The 24,793-nt window shown below is 35.5% G+C and overlaps 1 protein-coding gene across 1 annotated transcript; it reads left to right on the forward strand.

The window, feature by feature from the left end:
• The first annotated feature begins 17,028 nt into the window (after positions 1-17,028).
• On the forward strand, positions 17,029-21,123 carry LOC111913891 (monocopper oxidase-like protein SKU5). Its single transcript, XM_023909603.3, has 9 exons — positions 17,029-17,517; positions 17,895-18,004; positions 18,123-18,393; positions 18,502-18,640; positions 18,725-19,091; positions 19,433-19,798; positions 19,897-19,975; positions 20,510-20,709; positions 20,799-21,123. Exons 1-9 carry the CDS (start codon positions 17,371-17,373, stop codon positions 20,890-20,892), a joined length of 1,773 nt encoding a protein of 590 aa, XP_023765371.1. The 5' UTR covers positions 17,029-17,370; the 3' UTR covers positions 20,893-21,123.
• Positions 21,124-24,793: the final 3,670 nt, after the last annotated feature.

Here is a 24,793-nt window from a genome sequence, read left to right on the forward strand (position 1 = left end):
ATTTTATTGTAGCTTATAAATTGAGAAAATTCCCTTTTCATAAATAAATCATTTTCTCCTTAAATATGGCCAACTTTCTATATTTTTTCAAATGGTTTTTGGCCTAATAATATATTGAGTTGATCATAAATTTCTGTCAATCAAATGTTAAAGGTTTAAGTCCAATTAAAAACGAAAACTATATATGTAGAAATATAATAGTGGATATAGTTACATACACTGAGAATAGCATGCGCCTTAACATCCGGCTTTGACTTTGACTTATGCTTGGGAGGTGAGGGCCGGGAACGTATGCATCAATCAAGGCCCATAAAATCATATAAAGAAAGAAAATAATCAATACACGAGTTGGTTGGGCCCACATGAGCTGGCATATCATGTGGCTATGTCATTGTGATGATAAACAAAAGTTTTATTAAATTATTAGACACCATAATTAAGGAATATTTAAGCTTATTTGTTTCTAATGTAAAAGAGTATATAAATCCAATTTGTAAAACAGATTGTACTCTTCCCCTTTTGTCTTGGTAAAAGATAAAAGTTGACCAGCACTGAATGACTAAAGATCCAGATTCGATTAGTGATTATGCCTCATTGATTGGAGATGTAAGTTAAATTAACAAAATAAATAAATAAATAGCCACAATGAGTGTGTATAAATTTCAATAACAAAAAAATAAAAAAATAAATAACATGACACCATTTGCTTGCTTAAGATTTATGTTTTTTTTCGTGTTAAATTTGTGTATTCTATTTTAATAACGAATAATAATACAATTTTAAATGTAATTGTAATATTATTTAAAGATAAAATGATTTTTCAAAGCTTTTAGTTTATTCAAAATTCTTTATTATGTTAAAAATCATGATGATTTCATTATGAACTTATAATTGTAGATTAAAATATGAATAAATCTCTATTTTAATAAATGAATAGTTTTAATCTCCTATGAACTTATAATTGTAGATTAAAATATGAATAAATCTCTATTTTAATAAATGAATAGTTTTAATCTTCATTTGTTAAGTGTCACTCTAATACAACTCATCATTATGTGTCATATAGATATATTAGGCAACTCATTTCAAATTTTAAATTTATATTTTTTAATTATATGTTAAATTTGAATTTATAATAATTTTAAAATTTTGATATATCTCCTAATTAATAATTTATTTAAAATAATTTATTAATAATTTTAAATTTATCTTATGAAAGTTTAATTAATTTTATAACCGTAGTTCCCACGAGTTATAAACTAGTTTAATATACAATAAAACCCGCCAAACTTGATGGGTTATTGTCCAAAGTAACAAAATAATGTGAGATTTGCATGACGTTTTATTCACATACAAAGATTGAGATTGTATCATTCTATGATGCTTGGAAACACTAAAACTACCAAAATATAAAAAACAAGTTATATATATTAATATTATAGTTATATAGACGAAATTAGGTTTATATGGAAATCATAAGTATTTAGGAGTATGTGCAAAGACATGCCATGTTTCTTGATATGATTTTATTTAACAATATATTTTAGATCATATTTCTTAATAAACTAATATAAAAATATTATAATTAAAGATATATATATATATATATATATATATATATATATATATATATATATATATAATATGCTTTGAAATGTCCAGTTAAAATTAATGAGAAATAAGAAGCAAAAGGAGGACAACATAGTTGAAACGGATGAAAAACAAAGAATTTGGGAAAACATTTGAAAGACGTGCCACACCCCATACGAAAATTTCAAAAATCATGAAAAAATCTCGTGTCGATCTACGTCTTTGTGTCCAACAAGGAAACCCAACACCACGACATGGTGAAACCTTCACCATGCCGTGACAATGCAATTATATATATATATATATATATATATATATATATATATATATATATATATATATATATATATATATATATATATATATATATATATATATATATATATGTGTGTGTGTGTGTGGGGTATATGCAGCCCTAATTCAAATGTCAACTTCCACCAACTTGGGGAGCAAGTTATTAGTCAATTTCATACGTATTTGAGAGCCGAAGAACACCTTTTGAAGTGTATTTGATGATAACAACGAGAGTTTAATGGTTTATTCATTTCGTTTTGTTTATTATCGTGTATTTTAATTCCGAATTCGTTAAATTATGTTTTCTAGTTATGATGCAATGCTAAAAACCTTATTACTTTCACTAGATGCAAATGAACCTTAGTTGCTATGTTTTGATTTTGTTAGTTAGATTTAAACTTGTGTTTGATTGATTGTTTACTTTTCATGTTAAATTTAAGATTTTATTACCTACATGTGAGTTTTGTGTAGTTTAGATGATCAATCTAGATATATTAGCTTGATTCTTAACTTTTTATGATCATTAAATTGTTAGGACTGAAGATTTATCCAATACTAGGGTTAGATGATATAAATTTTTGATTTTAATTGCATTAGAGAATTATAGTGTAACATCCTGTTTCTTGCCATTTTTGGGCCGTGGGCCGGAATTCGATTATGTAAGGCTTTGGGCATTAAGGAGGCAAAGTTTAGTCATTGTGGAAGAAGGTAATGTTAGTTAAGAGATTTTACCCTTGAATTGTGTTTTGGGCCAAAGGGTAGAAAAGGAAAAGTTAGAGGCGGGTTCTTGCATAAAATATGGATTTTTATTCGATAAGTTTTTAGTCAAATATATTTCGATAATATTGCAGAGATCTTCAGCACCTTTTCGTGGATATAAAGAACGACGAAAACGGAGTTGGAACGAAGAAGTTACGATCGTTTGAAGTTAGGGCGATTTTTGGGTTAACCGCGTATGTTGGGCGTACGGGGAGTATGCTGGGTGTACTAGGGTATCCCTGGTACGTTGGGCGTAGTAGGAGTACGCAATCAGTGCACCAACCCTATTTTTGTGGTTTGAGCTCTATTTAAGCTCCTTAACTCTCACAAACCATTATATTCTCTGTTTCCACCTCTCTAACACCCTCTCTTGAAACCCTAACCCTAGATTAAGCTTTATGAGCAAAAGAAAGTGTTTTTAAGTGCTTTGGAGTGTTCTTGATAAACCCTTGAGAAGAAGGAGCTCATTGAAGAAACATTGGATGCTTTGGAGCTTGTAGAACCAAACCTTGTTCACCTTGATCTTTCTTCTAGAGGTATATAGTTTGAATCTTGATGATGACATTGTTAGATCTAGCTAGTTTTGGGTGTTATGAGCTTTTGGTCACTTTAAGTTCATAAAGTTTAAATCTTGAAAGTTTGTGACCTTGTTATGGATAAAGTTGGAAACTTTATCCATCTAAACATCATTTTGATTCGGATCTGAAGGCTGGAGATTTGGACTTAATGGATTAAGTTGAAGAAGATGCACTTTTGGGTCCTTTTGAGACTTAAAGACTAAATCTTGTTTGTTGGGACCATTCTAATGGATAAAGTTGGAAACTTTATCCATTATGGAGCTATTCGAAACCATAAAAATGTGATCTTGGTCCTTCTTTCCCTTCCATGCAAGAGTTATGATGTCTTACTGGATTAATAAGTTAGGGCTTTAGCTTTTAGACCTTCCCTAGCCATGGAAAGTCATCAAGGTGGAAACTTTATGACTTAAGACAATGTTTTGAGGCTAGATCTAAGTTTGGGTGAAAAGTCCTTAAGGGATCAAGTGCTTAATGGAAAGGATGGATCCAACTCATGTACGTTGGGCGTAATTTTCATACGCTGGGCGTACTAAGCCATACTGGGCACGCTGGGTGTAAGTTGAGTATGCAGGGCGTACTTAACCAACCTTGGACTTTGACTTTTGTTGACTCCGTTGACCGTTGACTTTTTGACAATGTTTGATTTTAGGTCAAACTTGAGGGTTTTGACTGGTGATTAAGATTTTATATGGTTATGGTGTTAGTGGATCTGCGGGAGAAAACAATGTAGCAGAGAGTGTCTTGCAGTGGTTCTCGGGTTTCTTCATTCATGTGAGTTTTCCTGACTATACTAGTGGGTAAAAGGCACCAATGTTAGCCCACTGGATTTTGTATTCTGGTATATCGAGTGTTGTTATGCAGTAGTGATATGTTAGATATGTATTCTGAGATATACGATGTTGCTATGGATATGCCTTTTTGTCTGACTGATTATATGATTATATGTTTGCTGGTTATATGTTATATGTTATATGTTATGCATATGTCGATATAGTATGGTTGTGTTTAGGTTACTGCTTTATGCGGTAGCCAACAAACCTGAGAGCAATCTAGACATAAGTTGTGGGTCCCAAGGGCAAGCCAGACTTATACTGTGGGCTCGGCCGCTCGGGAGCAATCCAGGCATAAGTTGTGGGCCCAGGAGCAATCCATATATGAGTTGTGGGCCCGATAGGCAAGCCAGACTCATACTGTGGGCTTAGGGATAATCTAATATTTTAGATTTGGGCCCAATATATGTTGTGTGTGTTGGTACTTTGGGGAAACTCACTAAGCTTCGTGCTTATTGTTGTTTGTTATGGTTTCAGGTACTTCAGATGATCGGGAAAAGCAAAGACGTGATCGTACACATCTTTTGGATTTTATGTTATTGGATTTTGGGATACTCTAATTTACATACTATACTTTTGAAACAACGTTTTTGTAAACAATTATTTTCTTGGGTTTGTTTTGGAAAAATGAAAATTTCACTTTGATTTTTGGAACGTTACATATAGTCATTCATGCTATGCTTGATTTATTGTCATGACCATCGATAAGCATCGCTAGATTATATTGTTCATAGTTGAGTTTATTTAAATGGTTTTGTGTTCATTAATTACATGATTATTGGGATTAGATGTTCATTAATTGTTAGTACTAGAAATTTCGACCAATATAACTAGTCGTAAAATTTGTTAACCAACTCATTAATCCATTGCATGCTAACGAGTCGAACATAAAAAACTTGAGGAATTCATATTCTAGTAGAAGTATTTCAAATCTACTGTTTTAAACTATTTATTTGCTTTTTGATTGCTTTAGTTGTTTGAATTTGATAATTTAAGTTTCTGAACTTGCAAAATCAAAAAACCTCATATTTACTTTTATGTCTTTAGTTTAACTATTTGCTTATTTATTTGAATCAAAATCATATACAATCCCCTTGAGTTCGACACCATTTTTTACCTTATATTGTATTACTTCACAACTAGATACACTATCTATTTGCCTTTTAAACTAATTGAGATTCGATAGGATTTTATACATTTAAAACTAATGGTATAAAAAATAGCACATCAGTTCTAACTTATAATAAGAAGTATAACATTTCTAAGATAAATAGATGTACTTATGGATAAAAATCTTATTTGTATTATAATAAGAACTATTGGTTTTAATAAGAACTATTAGTTATTACAGATTCGTTCATTTCACACAATATTTATCATTTTCGATATAAAACTTAAATCATATAAATGTTCAGTTTTATTAAATACAACGGTTTTTTGTAGTGCAGATACTTTCAGCTTTGAAAATCAACTTTACTTGTAAATATCAATTTTATTGTTTAAAGATAAATAGTTAAAACCAAATCATAACCCAACACTAAGCAGGTTCCTATTCATATTAAATATTAAATCAATTCACAATTTCATACTTCCAAATGAAGGGCAGAACCAAAATTTCAAAACAATAAAATTTCATAACCCAAATTCAGTCAAATTACAAAATTTTAATTTATAAACTAAGGGAGAATAGTCAATATATTGAAGATGGAAGACATTTAGACATATTACATAATCAAAACAGGGTAAAATGTTATGTCAATACATTCAAATTAATATAGATACCCTAATCAAAATCAAGATTTAAAAAAATGTTGATGTAAAACAAAATCACACATTTCTTATTCAATTCTTGATCTTCATATTATCGATCAAATTTCCAAAACGGCTAAATTCATGTTGTACAATACAATATTTGATGCTTTAGAACCCATGAAAGTATTTTCTTAAAATAAAAACATTAACTAGATAGGTAGATACTACCGATACATGACATTGGCTAAACATTATGTGCCCTTATGAGCGGTGGGTCTTGGGTGATCGTCCATATTGCCCATCATATAAGACGGGCCTAAAAGAATAAATTATTTCCTTCTATACGTGACGATAAAACATTTTATTTTAACCTGTGATAACCATACTAGAGCAATCAAATAACTTGAGTATGTTAAGATGGTTATCAGTTATCACGTAACCACAAAGGTAAACTAAATTACCACCACATAATAAAATATATACAATTTTTATCATAATCACATACCTCGTACTTTTGACATTTGAGATCGTGATATATAGTCCAATGAGTACATTTACTTTTCTGTTTACTAATTTTCTTATCTTCCTATAAGATGATTGAATGTTTAATTTCCATATGTTCATGATAATCTCATGTAAGTTATACAATGTCATAATTTTTTTCTTCTATCTAAAAATGTTTAATTTCACGTTTCCATGATAATCTCATTTAAGTTATTTCAATACAATGTCATAATTTTTGTTCTATCTAAAATGTATTTATGTGCTTCCTAAGTTATGATATAAAAAACACGATTGTTGCATGGTGCAACGAAATAAACAAATAAACACCATCTGGCCCGTTGTAGCTTTTCATAATGATACCTTCAAATTATGACATTCAATTCTATATGCTTTTACACGTGCTCCAAAACAACATATCGGTTTTCTTATTTTACCAAACATTGACCACAAATTTTTGACAACAAATTTCATGATACACATCCGGGAAGACCGTTGCAATGGCTAATTCAATGGATACATATGCTTATCACATATGAAGGTTAAAATTTCCTAGTCACATGCATTTGTGTAGTTTTCTAATACCATATCTACGAATTTACACTCTCTAACTTGTATATTCTATAGACAAGTTGCAAGATTTGGTTGTTTCGATTTATGACGATTACTAGTAATGTGATACCATTGATCCTTAAAATGACCCTTAATGCGGACACAATCTATTTTGTGAGATGCATGCAGTTGCAAACGAAAACAACTGCCAAATAATTGTGTTAGCTTAAGATGTATTAGTGTGAAAATATTCACTAAGATGTGGCATTGAAAACAAAGCTTACCACGCAACCAACTACAATATGCTCGTTAAGTAGGAAGTGTCAACTTTATATGTTGAGTTGGAGTCTTAGGTGGTTTCCTTTCTCCAGGGTGTGGTTACCAACCATAATCTCTTTATTAAATGACCAAACACCTTTTTGGTGCTTTATGATGATCGGGGTGCAATTGCATTTTTTGAACAAGTTTGATCATCTAAAAATTTATGAACTTGGAAAAGACTAACACCTTTAGCAAGGGTAACCCTAATACGCCATGGACAATTTTCACAAATAGATTATGTGTAACACCCATTTTCCATAATGAACCGAATTAGGGTTTCAAAGAGTCAACGGTTGTATTTTGGAGGAAAAAGGATCCTCATGGCGTGATGCATGTGGGATCACGACCTGAGATGAGTTGCATGAAGATTTTGTCCGGGACTGAGCTCATGATGTGAGCAATAAGATCTCACGACGTAAGGAGCGATGCAGCCCAAACCCATGATCTTTTAGGGTTTCCTTCGTATTTAAGCATCTCTAACCTCATTTTAGGGTTTCTTATCAGCCCCACACCTTCTTTCACCTCAATAAAACGCTAGTGCCCATCCTTGTTTGATCTTTAGTGGTTTTGGAGCTTTTCTTGGATTGGAAGAAGGAGGAAAGAAGAAGAAGAAGGTGGTCTTGTGTTGTGGCTTGCAAGGAATCATCATCTACATCACCTTACATTGTTTCTGGACCATTATAAGTGATAAAGCTCCTACCTTTATGGTTATATAAGGCTAGATCTAAGTTTTGTCCCACTTTTCTTCTTGATTGAGCTTGTTGAGTGAAAAGAAACCATAAAGTTGGCAACTTTATGAGTTATGAGGACCTTAGGGATGTCTTGGAGTTTAGATCTAGAAAATGTTTGAGTTTTTAGAGCATTGCATGAAAGTTAGATATATTTTCTTCAACTCTGGACCTAAATGAGATCTAGACATATATTGGACATATATGTCTTAAAAGCATCGACTTTTTAGTGTATTAAGAAGTTATAAGACCCTTTGGAAAATTGGAGTGAAAGGCTTAATGGATTAAGGACTTAAAAGTTAGACTTTTTGCTTCAGACTGTTCTCATGATGTGAGACATGGGGGTCTCACGATGTGAGGGATAAGTGACCCCGTTTTTGGTTATCTTCTTGGAGCTCACGACGAAAAAAAGGGTTCTCACAATGTGAGGGCAGCTCTGTTGACTTTTCTTGATTGAGTTGGCCAGGGTGAGTCGCGATGAGTTGGAATCAGACTAAGTGGGATCTCATGACGTGACCAAGGATTGGACACGACGTGAGAATGGGTAAGTTAACTTTCTGGTGTTGACTTTGACGTTGATCGTTGAATTTTTAATTAGTTTGACTTTTGGGTCAAGATTCTATTTTTAGAAGGCAGACTTAGGGTTTACCTTGTGTGGATTGACAGGAGGTACCGAGCACCCGTCTCTTGGCAGGAGAGCAGTTAGTTGAAGTTGTCTTTGTGATGCAGGTGAGTTTCCTCACTGTGTTTAACGGGTCGAAGGCACCAATACCGGACCATGGTTTTGTTTGTTAGGATGCTAGATGTATGTGTGAATCTTGCATGTGTTATGTGCATGTATGCTTACCGGATCGGGCCCGATGTCGGGCGGGGCTCAATAACCATTCTGTATGCTATTTATCTTTGTGATTATCACATGTGTTATGTGTTTATATGTTTATATGTTTATATGTATACCAGGTGGGGCCCGATGACTAACAAATCTGTATACCGAGCGGAGCTCGATGGCGGGTGGGGCCCATTATATGTTTGATATGTATGGTATGTGGTATTTTTTGGAACTCAATAAGCTTTGTGCTTACTGTTTACTGTTATGGTTTCAGGTACTTCCGTTACAAAAGGGAAGGGCCCGACGTGACTGCATTACATCCACCCATGTTTCTGAAACTTTATGATTTTGGGATTGTACTATGATAACTGTTTTTACATTAATATACTTTTGAATGATTGGTAATACTAAATGGTGCTTTTATGGTTGAATTAAAAATGGAATTTTCACCTTACATTTTTTGGGATGTTACATTATGTTTAACCTTTATTTTGTAGATCTTTTAGTTTTGAAATGAAAAGTGTCTTGAAGAGAAATCCTATAACTTGTTGAAAATATTTGTTAACATTTGAAGGTTTTGTTATATGTTATTGGCTTTTTGGCTTTGTGATGGAATGAGTGTGTAAATGAGATCAAGACATGGTATTGGGGGAGACATGCACTATAAAGATGTTCTTATTCCATTATCACTATCTTCATCCTCCGACCAACCATTATTGGGATTATCTTTTTCAACGTTGAATATCTCCAAACAATATTATAATAGCTCCTTGTAAGAAGAGATATATTCAAATCTTTAACAAGGGGAAACACATCTTGGTAATCACCATCCCCATATATACCAATATCATCATCACCATTTGTAGCAATGTTGTAACACCAAGTTCTACGTATAGTTACTTTTGTGGTTGTAGGCAATTAAGGCTTAAAATACAAGACTTTTGTGGTGGCCACGACGTGGTGATGATAACACCACGACGTGGCGGCACCCGAGTGAGACACACATTCTTTTTGAGTTCCATGATGTGGCAAGCTATCGGTCACGACGTGGCTGTCGTCTGCATGCAAACCCTAATTTTCCTAGCCTTAAGCCATATTTAAAGGATGTGATGGTGATGGTTTGCATACCCTCAACCTCCATCATCGGATTCACCTCCCTTTCACTCCAAGCAAAACCCTAGCCCCTATTGTTGAGTTTTTGAATCTTTTGTGGTGATTTTGGTACCTTGAAGGAGAAAAGGTGTCCATTGAGTGTAGATCCAACAAGCAAGCTCCTCCTCTATATTCTAGCACATATTCTGGACCATCGTGAGTCTTCAAGCTTCTAGATCTAGACTTTTATGTCGTGTTCTTCATGTTTGGGTTAGTTAGTGTGATGGGATTCCATAAAGTTGACAACTTTATGGATCCTTAAGGCCCCCTTTGTGGTTATATGTCCAGATCTGAAGTATGATTGAGTTTAAGAATCCTTTCATGAGGTTTTGGCTTCATTTTCACAATTTTTGACCTATTTGGAGTTCAATACATGCACTGGACATGCATGTCTATAAAGCACATATTTTTATGACTCACTGGGTGAGAGAAAGCCTTTTAGAAAGTATGGATTGGTAGCTTGAGGGATTAAGATCTTAACGTATTAAGATGGCTAGAACAGTTCCCACGATGTGGTGTTAGGTGGTCTTCACGACTGTTTTTTTCGTGAGGTCACCATGGCGTGGCAAATGCTAGACCACAACGTGGTAACCGACTGATGGACTTTTGACCCCTGACTTTAACAATTGACCTTTGACTTTTTTACAGAGTTAACTTTTGGTCAACTTGAGGGTTCTGGGTTATGAATTGAGGACCAGACCCTGTTTGTTTTTTAGGAGGCTCGTAGTACCAATTTTGGATTATGTGAGCTATACTGTTTATTTGCTAGACTACGACGTGAGTTTTCACACTATACTTTATACTGTAGTGTGTATCTGTGACATCCCCAAAATCTCGGCCAGAAAAGACCGATTTTCATTTATGCTTTTAAATATTTTCAGAGTAAATCCTTTTGATTTGAAAGAGTTGCGGAATTTGTTCCCAAAAACAAAACATGATAAAACATTGTTTACCGAAGCATTTCATAAAAGAAATGTATTTTCATTATAATCAAAACTCGGGGTGTCATGTTCCGATACAGACCAATAAGCATAAACGAATACATTACAAGTCATATAGCAAATATAAACATATGCAGACTTGTAAACAAAACAACTTGATGGTTCATCCATCTCATGCCCTTCCGCCACTACCTGTAATACAATTTAAAACTGAGTGGGTCAGGCTTGGGAGCCTGGTGAGCATATAGGGTTTTCAACCCACAATAAATAATCATATTTAATTTTTCACCAACCAACAATAACCCAATTACCCATTCCCGTTATTCTCACTTTAATGTCCCTAAAACAACTAACATAAGGGACCTAGTCTAAGAATATTTCATCGGGGCGACAACACATGCTTCGGGGGTACCTCAGCAATATAAGTCAAATAAGGCAACCATGAGGGGGATGGAGTACAGCGAATGAACACCCAAGTTCATTAACACCTACAGGTGGCGAACCTGCTAATGTTTCCACAAGACTGTCTAGAATAGCCAGTGGTCGTCATCTAAACTCCGCTAGATGACTCAATCAAACAACAACGAGGCCTCTCATCTGTTTATTACACACCAACTGTCTACCCATGTTCTACCCAACATATTAGTAGATAAAAATATACATTTGTATACATAGTTTAAAGAAAACCTGTATAGCATGCTTTAATCAACACATATATCACATAACAGATGAGGCACACACACACATAACACATATCTCATAAAGAAATAAGCAGATCTATAAGATAGAAGAGAGTGAATACTCATTCACACATAACACAACCAAATATATACACATAGCACGTATTTTTATATAAAATACTTCGTATTATTGTATTAGAAGAAATAACTACACACTCACACTTATAAACAACAATATAATTAATACACTCGAACCAAACTCGTATTATTATTGTGTTTAAGAAAGTTAGTATACACTCACTTGATCAGAAGATGATCGGACAGCACTACGGCTTATAGAAGTAGTAATCCACAGCAGATCTGGAAGATCTTCTCAAAAATCGAACTTCTCGCGGGCAGAGCTTCGACTCGGGAACCGCACTTTTCGGGATCTTCGGGATCTCGGGACTTGCCTCGGGGCTAGAGTATGATACCGGGACTTCGGGGTAGCTTCGGGGGTTTTTGCACAGAGCTTCGACACGAAAACGAGAGGGAATTGGCAAAAATACCCGGAACCCTCGCATCCTATTTATAGGAGGCTGGAGCCTCGGAGTACGCGGGGCGTACTGCGTTACGCGGGGCGTACTGCCCAAAACGTCATTGCTTACGTATCCGAAGTGCTCGAGTGCGAGTGTCGACATCCCTCGGAGTACGCGGGGCGTACTCGAGTACGCGGGGCGTACCTCGGATCAGATCGGTGACTCCTTCGGATAATGCTTCCGAATTTTGATTTAAATATAAATACAAAATGATTAATAAACTTCGGAAATTCATAACTTCTTCATACGAACTCCGTTTTCGACGTTCTTTATATCCACGCGAAGGTGAGACCATGCTCTACGACTTTCGTTTAGACTCCGTCGGCTAATTTTGACTTTATTTTTATTAATTATTTTTAATAGGCCGGGACAGAAACTTTCGTTATAAATTCATAACTTCTTCGTTTGACGTCCGTTCTCGCCTAACTTTTTATCGTTTCAATACCAACAATGAGATCTTCGATTCTCATTTAGATTGCTTCGGCTAACAACCGCTCGATCTCAAATCGAGTAAAACAGGCTGTATATCGCTAAGCCGGAACTTCGATAAATCATAACTTCCTCATACGAAGTCAGATTTGGGCGTTCTATATATATTCGGAAACCTCGTTTCAACTACTACAACATTAACCAAATATATTAAGTTTATTTTACACTTAAATTTTGACGCTTATTTTTATTCTTAATTAATCAAACCACATAATTAAGCAATTAAGCACAAAACACACAATACTCAAATAATACAATCTTATTATTTCAAAACGGGTTACAGAGGTTAACCTAGACTATTACATTGCTACAAATGGCAAGCCCGAAACACAGGCGTTACAGTATCCTTGTGTGTAGGATGTTGGTATGATGTAGTGATCTGTTAGATTGGTAGATATGTTATTATTACATGTGCTTTGCTGGTTATTATTTATCTGTTTGCATATGTCGACATATTATGGTCGGGTTGAGGCGATCTTTCTATGTTTTGTAGGCCAAGATACTCGGGCGGTCCAAGTGTCTTGTAGGCCTTGTAAGGCGGTAGTACAACGGTCCAGGAATCTTGCAGGCCTTGCGAGGTGGTCCAAGCAGACAGTAGGCTCATATGTGCATGCATTGTATGTGTATTTTTGTGTGCCATATTTTGGAGGAATTCACTAAGCTTTTGCTTACAGATGTAGATTCAAATGTTTCATGTATTCAAATAACCAGGGAAAGGCGAATGCGTGATTGTACATATCATCGTGTTGATTTATGTTTTGAGAGATGATATTGATACTATAATTTTATGATTTTATTTTGAAATAATGATTGAATACTTTATGGATTTTATGAAAATGTCTTTCTAAAATAAAAAATTTTACTATGGTTTTTAGACATTACAAACGTCATCATCACCAGATGTAGCAACGTCGTCATCACTAACATACTTATGATTCTATAAAGGTACATATTGAATACCTATTGCAAGTGTTTCATATACAACATCCCAAAACATTCTAATATAGATTAAAACACCTCTATGATTTTTGATACCTGCACATGACTTTCTTCCATTATGTTGGTTTCCAACGACCTCTCTTCTACTAAAGTGATTTACATAAAATTTTGATTGATTCATAAAAATATATTTATATACATGAACACTATCTACAAGATACATATGTAAAACTTTTAAACACATGTTGGAACAATGTTTAGCAACTGTTGGACATTACTCTTATCAATTATCTCAATTATACATTCCAAGTCAGAAATGTTGGAAAGATAAACATATGTTACTATTTTTTGAACCTAATTTCTTGCCACCAATGAAACAACCCAAAATGATCTATATCATAAAGCAAGTTTTATGTAACATCCGGATTCCCAGGTATTATTTTTATTCTTTTATTTTTGGGTGTTGTGAGGAGACTCGATGAGTTGGAGTCTAAACTCGCCGAGTAGGATCGCGGTTTTTGCACGCGGGTTCGCGTCTGGACTCGGCGAGTCCACGTTGTTTAATGAAACCCTAATTTCCAGGGTTTGAGACCTATTTAAAGGGGCTTATGGCCGTCATTTGCGGCCACCAACCCCAGAGAGAAACCCTAAAGAGATCTTGAGCGTTTTGGGAGAGAGAGGAGGCCATTGTTAACCTTTGAAGCATTGTTTGGCAAGGCAAAGGAGGTTCTAGCTAAGAGGAAGCAAGGGAGGTGGACATTCTTCGAATTTGGAGCTCAGAGCATCACTTTGGAGGTAATATTTTGGCTCCCTTTCTGTTGTTATGATGAACATGGAGGTTTAGGGTTTCTTGACCTCTTTGTTGGTTAGATTTGATGTCCATTTCGTCCCTATTTGTGATGAGGCTTGGAATGGGATCCATAGAGGTCCAGAGAAGCTTTATTCCTCAAGGTTTTTGAGGATTCATGGGAGTTTTGACCATGAGTTATGAAATATGGGGCTAAAACATCATATAAGAGTAAATAGATGTTGTTTGAGCATCAAGGTTTGGACTTTACGTGATTATCATGCTTGGGGAGGCCAAATCTATGATTGAATGGAACAGATCTGACCTCAGAAGTGGTTTTGAGTTTATGCATGGCATGAACTCGCCGAGTCTGAAGAACAGACTCGGCGAGTAGTATGAAGTTTGCTCGTAATCACTCAGTGAGTGAACTTGTCGAGTTGAGGGAACGACTCAGTGAGTCAGGGTGAGTCAGGGGGACTGGGTTCAAGCCGGAACTCGCTAAGTTGTTCTTGAGACTCGGCGAGTTGAGTCGTGGTGGCCCCGCGATTCATGCCAGGTGGAACTCGTCGAGTCAGGGAGGTACTCGGCGTGTCAAGAGAGGATCTAAGAGAGTCAGTGGACACGTGTAGACTCACCGAGTCGCCCTAGTGCACTCGCCGAGTCCGGTCAAAGTTGACCGTTGACCTTGTTGACTTTTAGGGTTGAGTACAGTTGTATTTATGAGTGTATTACTTTGTGTGATTAGGCGGAGGCTAGATCATATTTATTCCGAGTTAGATATTTACCGAGACATCGAGGTGAGTCTTCTCACTATACATTACCTAGAGTGGTATATTGTGTAGACCAGAGGGTCTTATGTGTTATGTATGAGATTATGTGCTATGTGTTATGTGTATGTTGTATGTTGTTATAGACCGGACCGAAGGGTCCAACGATACAGACCGGGCCGGAGGGCCCAGCGAGCTATGACCGGACCAGAGGGTCCAACGAGCTACGGGACTGGAGGGTCCCACTGAGACACATCGACCGGAGGGTCGTATTATAGCCTTGAGTGGCGTATGTGTTGTATGCGGTATTTTGGGGAACTTACTAAGCATTTATGCTTACAGTTGTTGTGTGATGTGTTTTAGGCACCAGTGATGAGCGCGGGAAAGCACCGGCATGATCCGTACACAGTTGAGGAGTTTATGTTTTGGATTCTGGTGAGATGTTTTTGTGAAAAATACATTTGATACAATATGTTTGGTGTTATTTTGTGAGTAAATGAATGTTTTGAAAATGAAAAATTGTTTTGAAAATTTACGTTGTTTAATTTAATCATACTTTTATTATCGCTTGATGTATTAAGTAACACCATTAATTGTTAGTCACGACTTTCCCACACAAAGAACAACGAATAAGTAGTTAAATATACTCGTTTTGAATAAAAAACTAAAAAGATCTTCGAGGGTTTATGTTTTTATGAAGATTACATTTCCAATACCGCTAGGTTTTAAAAAATTAACAATTTTGCATGATATAAGGTATTTTTCATTACCATTGACAGCATAATTTCACAAATTGAAAAAATAATTGCAGTGTGAAACATAGAAAAAAACAACCGAACAACATTATTTTTATGAGAATTTTGCAGTAGCTCATTGCAAAACCTATGACTATTTTAAGCTAAATGGTGTGATAACATTTTTGCCTACCAAAAAAGTGTGCCACATAGATGCGTTTTCTTTTCTTACTAATCTTTGCCTATGATACCAGTGTACCGATATTTTTACATATAAAATTGTTTCCAAATCCTAACCATTTATTACCACTTTCGAGTATTTGCTTAATGCATCAAAGTACAAGTTCTAATGCAGCCTAAAGCCAAATTGAGGAATATTTTCAACAACGAAACTTTTCCATTTCATCGATTAGACCTCACCATCGGTATATTACCACCGGTAATATAGTCATCGAGGGGCGGTATTCACCAACAGTCAGTGTTCTAAAAGGAGCGCCATGACGTAAGGTGTGACTTTGCCGTTACGAAAAACTTCATAACGTTGCTGTTAGGCGTAACGCGTGACAAGACGTGATATGGCTCGCCATGGCGTGTTATGGTTCGCCATGGCGTGTTATGGCGCGTGTTTTTTCGTTTGAGACACTGTTTTTTGCTTTTTGTTATGTCTTTTCAAATCGGAGATATAAGTATTGTGGTTTTTGTTAATTTTTTGTTATTAGTTATTGATTTAACACTTCTAAAAAGTAGTTATATTTAATATAAATTTATATTTATGTGGTAATATAATTTTAAATTAATACAAAATCGCCGTCTTACATCACACCTTGAAAAACGTCATGACTCGCCATGGCTCGTTAAGCTTGAGGCTTGACCTTGCCGCCACGCCACGCCTCACGCTATTTAAAACCTTGCCAACAGTAATATGCTCCATGTATACATACCGTTAGTACAAAATGAAACACACCGTTTAACTTAAGGATAAATGATCATTCTAACTATTTTGTAGCAAAAAGGTTGGTTCTAGTAGCTATATTAGTAATTTTTTTTAACTGTGTTAAAAGAAGTATGTAAACGTTTTCACTTTTGGTTAAATAAATTTACATCAAATGGTTTGGTTATGACAAATTGATAAGAGCATTATGGCCTACCATTTGAATTTGGAAGGACAAGTATTGGCTTTGCCATGGCCATTTCATGCCTACCCCTCTTTTGTTCATACCCATCCAATTCATTTTCATGCATGTTCATACTTCATATGATGATGATATGCCAGCAAAGACCAGCAAATGCTTGAGATCAATTTTCGCTGCCAACCCAACCCATTTCTTTAACTTTCTTGCTATTTGTCCCCACTCCCCACCCCCTTCCTCCTCAAAAACAGAAAAAAGGAAACTGTCTCACCTTCTCTCTATCTCACATTTCTCCATTTCACAAACACTATTTTCTCTCTCTTTCTCTCTTTCTACTCGATTGATAATGTAAACCCCCTGAAAAAGCTACACCATTCTTTTGATTCCACAATTTTCTCATTGAGAGCAAAGATTTATACCCTCAAAAGTTTTCCCATTCATGGCTGATTCTTCTGCCTTTCGCTACTCTCTCCTTTTCGTCTGCATTTCCTTGTTTCTGAGCTTCGCTTTAGCTGAAGATCCTACTGTTTCCTACAAATTTGAATATACTTACATTACCGCTTCACCTCTTGGAGTCCCGCAACAGGTAAACCTTCGTTAATTTGCTACATAACTGAAATTTCTCGGGTTTACCGACATGGGTTTGCTAAATTTCGAGAATTGAATGATGGGTTCTGAATTACCAGTGTTTTTCCAAGTGGGTTTTTCTTAATCTCTTTAAAAATGGGGTGCTTGTAATTTTCGAGAATTAGTCTCATGTGGTTATGCTAAATTCCTGTCATAGATTAATGGGTTTCTTCCGATTTTCAGAACTTGGTGCTTTTTTACCTTCAGATCTGGGAAATGTTTTTAGGTTTAAACAGAAATGAGCTGTTACAGTGAGACTGTACGCTCTTGTATTTTGACTTATTTAAAAGATGTCCTTAAATCTTAACCTGCATTGCTTTGAATCTGGATTTTTAGGTTATCGCCATTAATGGCAAATTTCCTGGCCCTACCATAAATTCAACTACTAACAACAATGTTGTTGTCAATGTGAGGAACAAGTTAGATGAAAATCTCCTCATCACTTGGTAAGATTTTCTTCATCGCGTTTCATATCACAAATCTGAGATCGGCATGTTGGATCTGTTATGTTCATAAAAACAGTGGATATACGATTGAATCGGATTACGTGTTTGATTGAAACAGGGCTGGTATACAGCAAAAGAGGAGTTCATGGCAAGATGGCGTCCTTGGCACTAATTGTCCAATTCCCCCAAAGTGGAACTGGACTTATAACTTTCAAGTCAAGGATCAAATCGGCAGCTACTTTTACTTCCCCTCACTCAATTTTCAAAGAGCTTCCGGTGGTTTTGGTGGCTTTATTATTAACCCAAGATCTGTTATCCCAACCCCATTTGATAATCCAGCTGGGGATATTGTTGTCTTGATTGGTGACTGGTACATAAGAAACCACACTGTAAGTGTTCGACAAAATGCCACACTGAAACTTCTTTCCATTTTTTCTTGTAGGTGTTCTAGATTTATCATTTCTCTAACTTTTTATCCCCCCTTTTTCATTTTGCAGGATTTAAGAAAGACCCTTGATGCTGGCAAAGCTCTTGGAATGCCTGATGGTGTTCTTATTAATGGAAAAGGCCCTTACAGATATAACGATACCCTTGTCCCAGATAACATTGATCACGAAACCATTAACGTTGAACCAGGTGATTAATTGATAAATTTATCAATTTTGTAACTAATATCATATTTTTTGCTATTATAAAATTAAATTATACAACTTTTGGCAGGCAAAACTTACCGTATTCGTGTAAGTAATGTTGGTGTATCGACTAGTTTGAACTTCAGAATTCAGAACCATAACTTACTTTTGGCTGAAACCGAGGGTTCATACACAGTCCAACAAAACTATACTAGTTTAGATATTCATGTGGGACAATCCTACTCATTCTTAATCACCATGGATCAAAATGCAAGTAGTGATTACTACATTGTAGCTAGTGCTAGATTTGTAAATGAATCTACATGGCGAAGAGTCACTGGTGTTGGAATCTTGCATTACTCAAATTCTAAAGGAAAAGCCTCCGGTCCCCTTCCGGATCCTCCTCAAGATCAATTTGATAATACCTTCTCAATGAACCAAGCCAGGTCCATTAGGTAAGAAAATTATAATATTTTTTGTCCCACTAACATCAGTCCTAGTCACAGTTCAATGCATGTCAGACACAGTACAATCTTGTTCTGGTGGGCCTTATTGATTTGACACATTTTTAGTTTTTGTCTCATTGGCATTAGTCTTAGTCCAATGCTCTGCCATACACAATACAATCTGTTCTGACAGGCGCCTTATGATTCGACACATTTGTACTTTTTGTCCCACTGACATTAGTCTTAGTCCTAGTCCAATGTCAAATGTAGTACAGTCTGTTCTGTTGTGTCTTGTCTTGTTTTGGTCTTTGGTGACTTGACACAATCTTTATGATGGAATTGATTTTTAGGTGGAATGTATCGGCTAGTGGGGCCCGCCCTAATCCACAGGGTTCGTTTAGATACGGTTCTATTAATGTGACTGAAGTGTACTTAATAAAGAACACGCCTTGGGTTACAATTAATGGGAAAACAAGGGCTACACTTAGTGGGATTTCATTTGTGAATCCTACCACACCTATCAGGCTTGCAGATCAGTACAAAGTGAAAGGAGCATATAAGCTCGATTTTCCTACTACGCCCCTTACTGGGCCACCTAAGATGGAAACATCGGTTATCAATGGAACTTATAGAGGATTTATGGAAGTTATTTTTCAAAACAATGAAACCAAAATGCATAGCTATCATGTGGATGGATACGCCTTTTTTGTAGTTGGGTATGTGGAATTCTTCTCCATTGCTATATGTTTGTTTCATGTTGGTTTTCTATAATTTAGCTTTTTTTTTTTTTTTAACTTGTGATTTTGATCTTCAGAATGGGTTATGGTGAGTGGACTAATGACAGTAGAGGGACTTACAATAAATGGGACGGCATTGCTCGTAGCACTACACAGGTACTTCTTAAATGTCTTGTTCTTCTTTTGTGTTACTTTAATATCAATAAATCTTCAAACTTTGTTCTTAAAAGTTTCAAGAATCATTGTTTCGGATGTGGGTTTTTGCATTACTTAATAAATCTTCCAACTTTGTTCATGAACTTTTCAACAAGAATCATCGTTTTCGGTTGTGGGACTTTGAATTACTTCAATAAATCTTCCAACTTTTTGTTCATAAATGTTTTCAAGAATCATTGTTTCAAGATTTGGCTTTTTGAATTACTTCAATAAATCTTCCAACTTTCTTCATAAACCTTTCAAGATTCATCATTTCGGATGTGGGTTTTCCAATTACTTCAATAAATCTTCCAACTTTTGTTCATAAACATTTCAAGAATCATTGTTTCAGATGTGGGTTTTGAATTACTTCAATAAATCTTCCAACTTTTTTCATACAAGTTTCAAGAATCGTCGGAGATGGATTTTTCAATTTGATAAATTTAATAAATATTTTGGTAATTTGATTCTCACCATTTCAAAATTCAAAAATAGGTGTATCCTGGAGCATGGACAGCAGTGTTGATCTCTCTAGACAATGTAGGAGTCTGGAATCTGAGAACTGAAAATCTTGATTCCTGGTATCTTGGTCAAGAAACTTACATCAGAATCGTGAATCCGGAGATAAACAACAAAACGGAATTGCCAATGCCGGACAATGCTCTTTTCTGTGGTGCCCTTAGCCGTATGCAGACGTATGTATACACTGCTTTATAATTGTCACTTGTTTTCTTATTTTTTAGCATTTAGATTTCTAAACAACAGATATTGGTTGTATTTTCAGGCCACAAGATACTTCTCCGGCGACATCGGTGGTGTTTTCCGGTGGCTGTGGATGGGTAGCAGCGGTGGTGATGATGATGATGGTATTGATGTGATTTTGTTTTTTATGTTAGTTTAATGTGTTATTGGAGTGTAATTGCAGGCTTGTTGATACAAAAATCTTTAACCTGTATTGTTTTTGAAAAGATTTTCCAGATGTTGGTGTTTTAGTGATCTGGGATTTATTTCATCATTCTTTTATTTTTCATTAGTTGCATATGTAATGAGTGGTAACATTCAAAGATTTCTATCATGATTTGAACCTATTAACTTTACAAGGTTTGTTATTGCTATGGTGTCCTACTATTGATTAGGGATAATGACTTAGAAGGGTAATATATTTTTGGTTTTTTACATATTTAGTGAGTGAATTTTTTTTATCCACATTACCCATGAAATTTGTTTTTTTGTCCATATCTTACCCTTATGACCGGTTTGTGGGGGTTTAGTTGGTTTTCGACGTTTATTGCATTGTGATGGTTGGCACCATCGTCGGCCCCTCATGTCACCACTAGCGCACCATTTTGCCTTAAACCATCCATAACTGGGTGCAACTCTTCCTTCTCTGTTGTACATCCATTTCCTTCAGCCACTAGCGCACCCCTTTTTTTTTTTGTCTACCACCACACTAATCACCACCACCACCACACTAATCACTACCATTACCATTAAATCTGAAGACTTCTGCCACTAGGTTAGCTAACTTTTGACGTTTTATCCGTCGTCGCCATTAGGCATGCTCACAACAACCACCATTGACGCTTCACCACCTTGGTTTAAAGCAACCACCACTGGCATCACAACCCACATCCACTATCCCTTTCTCTCTCGCCTAGATCTAAACCAGAGGTGTTAGGGTTTGCAGATCAATGCTAGGGTACGAGATGGGTGGTGCTCGGGTCGAGAGGTGCAGCATGGGAAGGTGAGGAGGTCGGTCAAAGTTCTAAAAATTTGGAGATGAAGAACAATGTCGTCGGAAAAATCATATTGGTCGAAGAAGATGACTGGAATCTCACCGAAAAAAAACATTGTTGGCCAGAGATTTGTCGGAGAAGATGACTGGACTCTCGCCGGAGCTGCAAACATCGTCAAAGCTGCCAAATATGATGGAAACCTATTATAACAGACCATAATAATGTTTTTTGAACAATTCAAACAAGTTCAATGAGTAAATGTTGATAATTTTTTTTTCGATGATTAAATATGTGCAAAATGAAAAATATATTATTCTTTTAAATTATTATCCCTGTTGATTAACATTCATTAGGAATGACAATAAGTATCTAGAAATAGAAAATTACAAAAATGGTTCGTGAATATTTATGTTTTTTTTTTCAACTTGTGTAATTGTTGGAAAAATTATTTATAAAAAAAGCCATATTTTTGTTAATAAACTTTTTAGACCAAACTTGTGAAACATTCAAGAACATATGAGATCTTAACCGGTAAAACACGTTGCAATCTTATTTTCAAAAAATAGGGCCTTTAAAATAGGGATTAAATCTAAAAGGTTTCTTATAAGTCATCGTTTTTATAACTTATACTAGGTATATGCCTGTACGTCACACAAGATTAAAAAAATATGAAAAACATTATAGATTATATATGAGAATATAAATTTTGTATATAATTTTCATACGAAACTAATTATAATTTGGTTATCACATTGCATTTTTTTTGGAACGGCGGTATGTCTCAACGAAAGTCCCTTCGTAATATTTCAACGAAGACCATGATATCGAATCATTCAATAGGACAGAGACGACCCCATAGGGCTTCCAGGGAGAAATTCCCTACATGAGGAGATAAAAACAATTTTATTAAATTTAAAGAGGGCTTGTGAGAGTCGAACTCCCAACCTCTAACCTCATATGGGTACAAAACCCATGTCTCTTCCCAACTAGGCTGGAAGTCATTGACTATCACAATGCATATTAATTAACAATAATAATATCTCCATAAAAAAACTTCAACATAAAACATAATACATGTTCAAGACTGATGTGAGTTAGAGATTGATTAAGAACACGTTTGATTCAATAAAAGCTGTAAATGGACACAAGATCTAAATAAGATCTGTTTGGCTCGATTATAGTTTGAAGAGTATAAGAGAGAATTTCAAGTACAAGAGAATATGACACTTAGTTTGTTCCTTACTCTACTTTATGTACTTACCCTATTTATAGGCTACAACAGACTAGCAAAAAATACAAGGACTAGACATTAAGTGTCGAAACTGAATTACTTTGTAAATAGATTGAGTGTCGAAACTATACAACTTTCGACACTTTACAAACACAAAGTACTTTCGACTTCTCACTATATACATTCGACCCAACATTCTCCCCCTTAGTGAGAAAAGTTGAATATTAAGCAATCAACTTCATTGTTTGTAGAAGCTCCTTTCTAACTTCCATATACCACAAGATAATCTTCCTTATCTCTGCTTTATCTCCATCATCATTCTTCTTGCAGTTGTTGATTCGAATCAAGATGTTTGGAAAATAGGAATTTGTATATCTTTCCAGAGCAGAGATTTGAAACAAAAATGTCAAATCCCCTCTCTTATTTTTTTCCCCCGAACACAACACCATAAGGATGATGAATGATTTCTCCATCTTCAAACTCATTGATGTTCAGTTTTGCCTTCGCCAGAGTTTGAGGTACTTTCACAGTCTTCTTGATAGCTATGACAAGATCATTATCTGTAATAGCCAAATATTCATAGTAGCTATCCAGAAAAGCCTTAATATGACCAAACCCGAGAATGAAGTCATTTCGGTTCGTCTCTGGAATCTTCGAAACATCCAAATTGATCAATATATTTGTGATTGAGATAAGATCATTCAAATTCATCAAAGAAAAATCAGCTACCGAGAACTCAAACTCCACATTGTTTGCTCTTACAACCGAATAACGAAAGTTCTGAAGTAACCCTAGAACAAGGTATCCCTTTCGATTTTCATCACCTTCACAATATTCACCAAAGACCATACTTCATCTTCATTCTTTCCTAAGATTGCATGAAAGAGAATCTTCAACCTTTTGTATTCATTTTTGTCTTTGAAGTTATCTGCCAATTTGAACTATGGTGATGTGAAAAGCATGTGATTGATTGGAAAATCGAGTTAATTGAAATCAGAATTTTCAGTCTCAAACTCTTCCGCAGTCTTTTGAGAAATTCATCATTCTTCCTTAAAACAACAATTTCTATGGTTTCATAACACCAATGCTTGTTTGGATCACCTTTTGTAACATCCCGAGAATTCAGGTATTTCTAAATTCATCCCTTGGTTTTTAATGTATGTTATTTTGGCCCTTGGATTGGACGGAAGTAGTCATGGGAAGCCCTAATGGCAAATTTGTAATTTTAGGGCCAGGAGGAGTACGTTAAGCGTACATGTGGGTACACTGAGCGTACTAGGGCGCACCCTAGTATGCTGGGCGTACTCGTGTATGAAGGAAACATTAAGTTTTAGGGTTTATGGGGGTATGTGAGCATCCTTATGGCTCATTTATCCCCACCTTTTCAGCGTCCAAAGTATTAGAGTCGTTCTTGCAAAACCCTAGCCTCCTAGAGTGAGATTGAGAGCCCTCAAGTGTGTTCTTGGTGTTTATTTGATAAATCTCATGTTTGGGTCTTTTTTTCTTTCTTTTGGTCCCAAAATGCTCCATCTTGAGCATGGCATGCCCTGGATGTTTTAAATCATCCTTTCAGACCCTTGTAGGGGTCCTTAGTCATAAAAATGAGGTCCCAATGGCTAGAAGTGTCCCATGCATTTGGTAGAAGGATCTTAATGGATTAAGACATTGTATTAAGAACTTTTGGACATGTAAATTCATAAAGTTGGAGATTTTATGACTCTAGGGTGCATTTGGACCATGGATCTGTAGTTTGGGCTTAAGTGCTTAAGCCATTAAGCACAAAAATGAGACTTTTGGATCTGCGAGGGTACG

This window comes from Lactuca sativa, chromosome 6 (genome assembly GCF_002870075.4).
Source record: "Lactuca sativa cultivar Salinas chromosome 6, Lsat_Salinas_v11, whole genome shotgun sequence".
In the NCBI taxonomy this organism is placed as follows: Eukaryota; Viridiplantae; Streptophyta; class Magnoliopsida; order Asterales; family Asteraceae; genus Lactuca; species Lactuca sativa.

What these genes read in the sequence shown, in the direction of transcription:
- LOC111913891 (XM_023909603.3), top strand. Translation starts at nt 17,371, where the DNA reads ATGGCTGATTCTTCTGCCTTTCGCTACTCTCTCCTTTTCGTCTGCATT. An exon ending in CTCTTGGAGTCCCGCAACAG is followed by an intron (nt 17,518 to 17,894) that starts GTAAACCTTCGT and finishes CTGGATTTTTAG; the next exon opens with GTTATCGCCATTAATGGCAA. An exon ending in GAAAATCTCCTCATCACTTG is followed by an intron (nt 18,005 to 18,122) that starts GTAAGATTTTCT and finishes TGATTGAAACAG; the next exon opens with GGCTGGTATACAGCAAAAGA.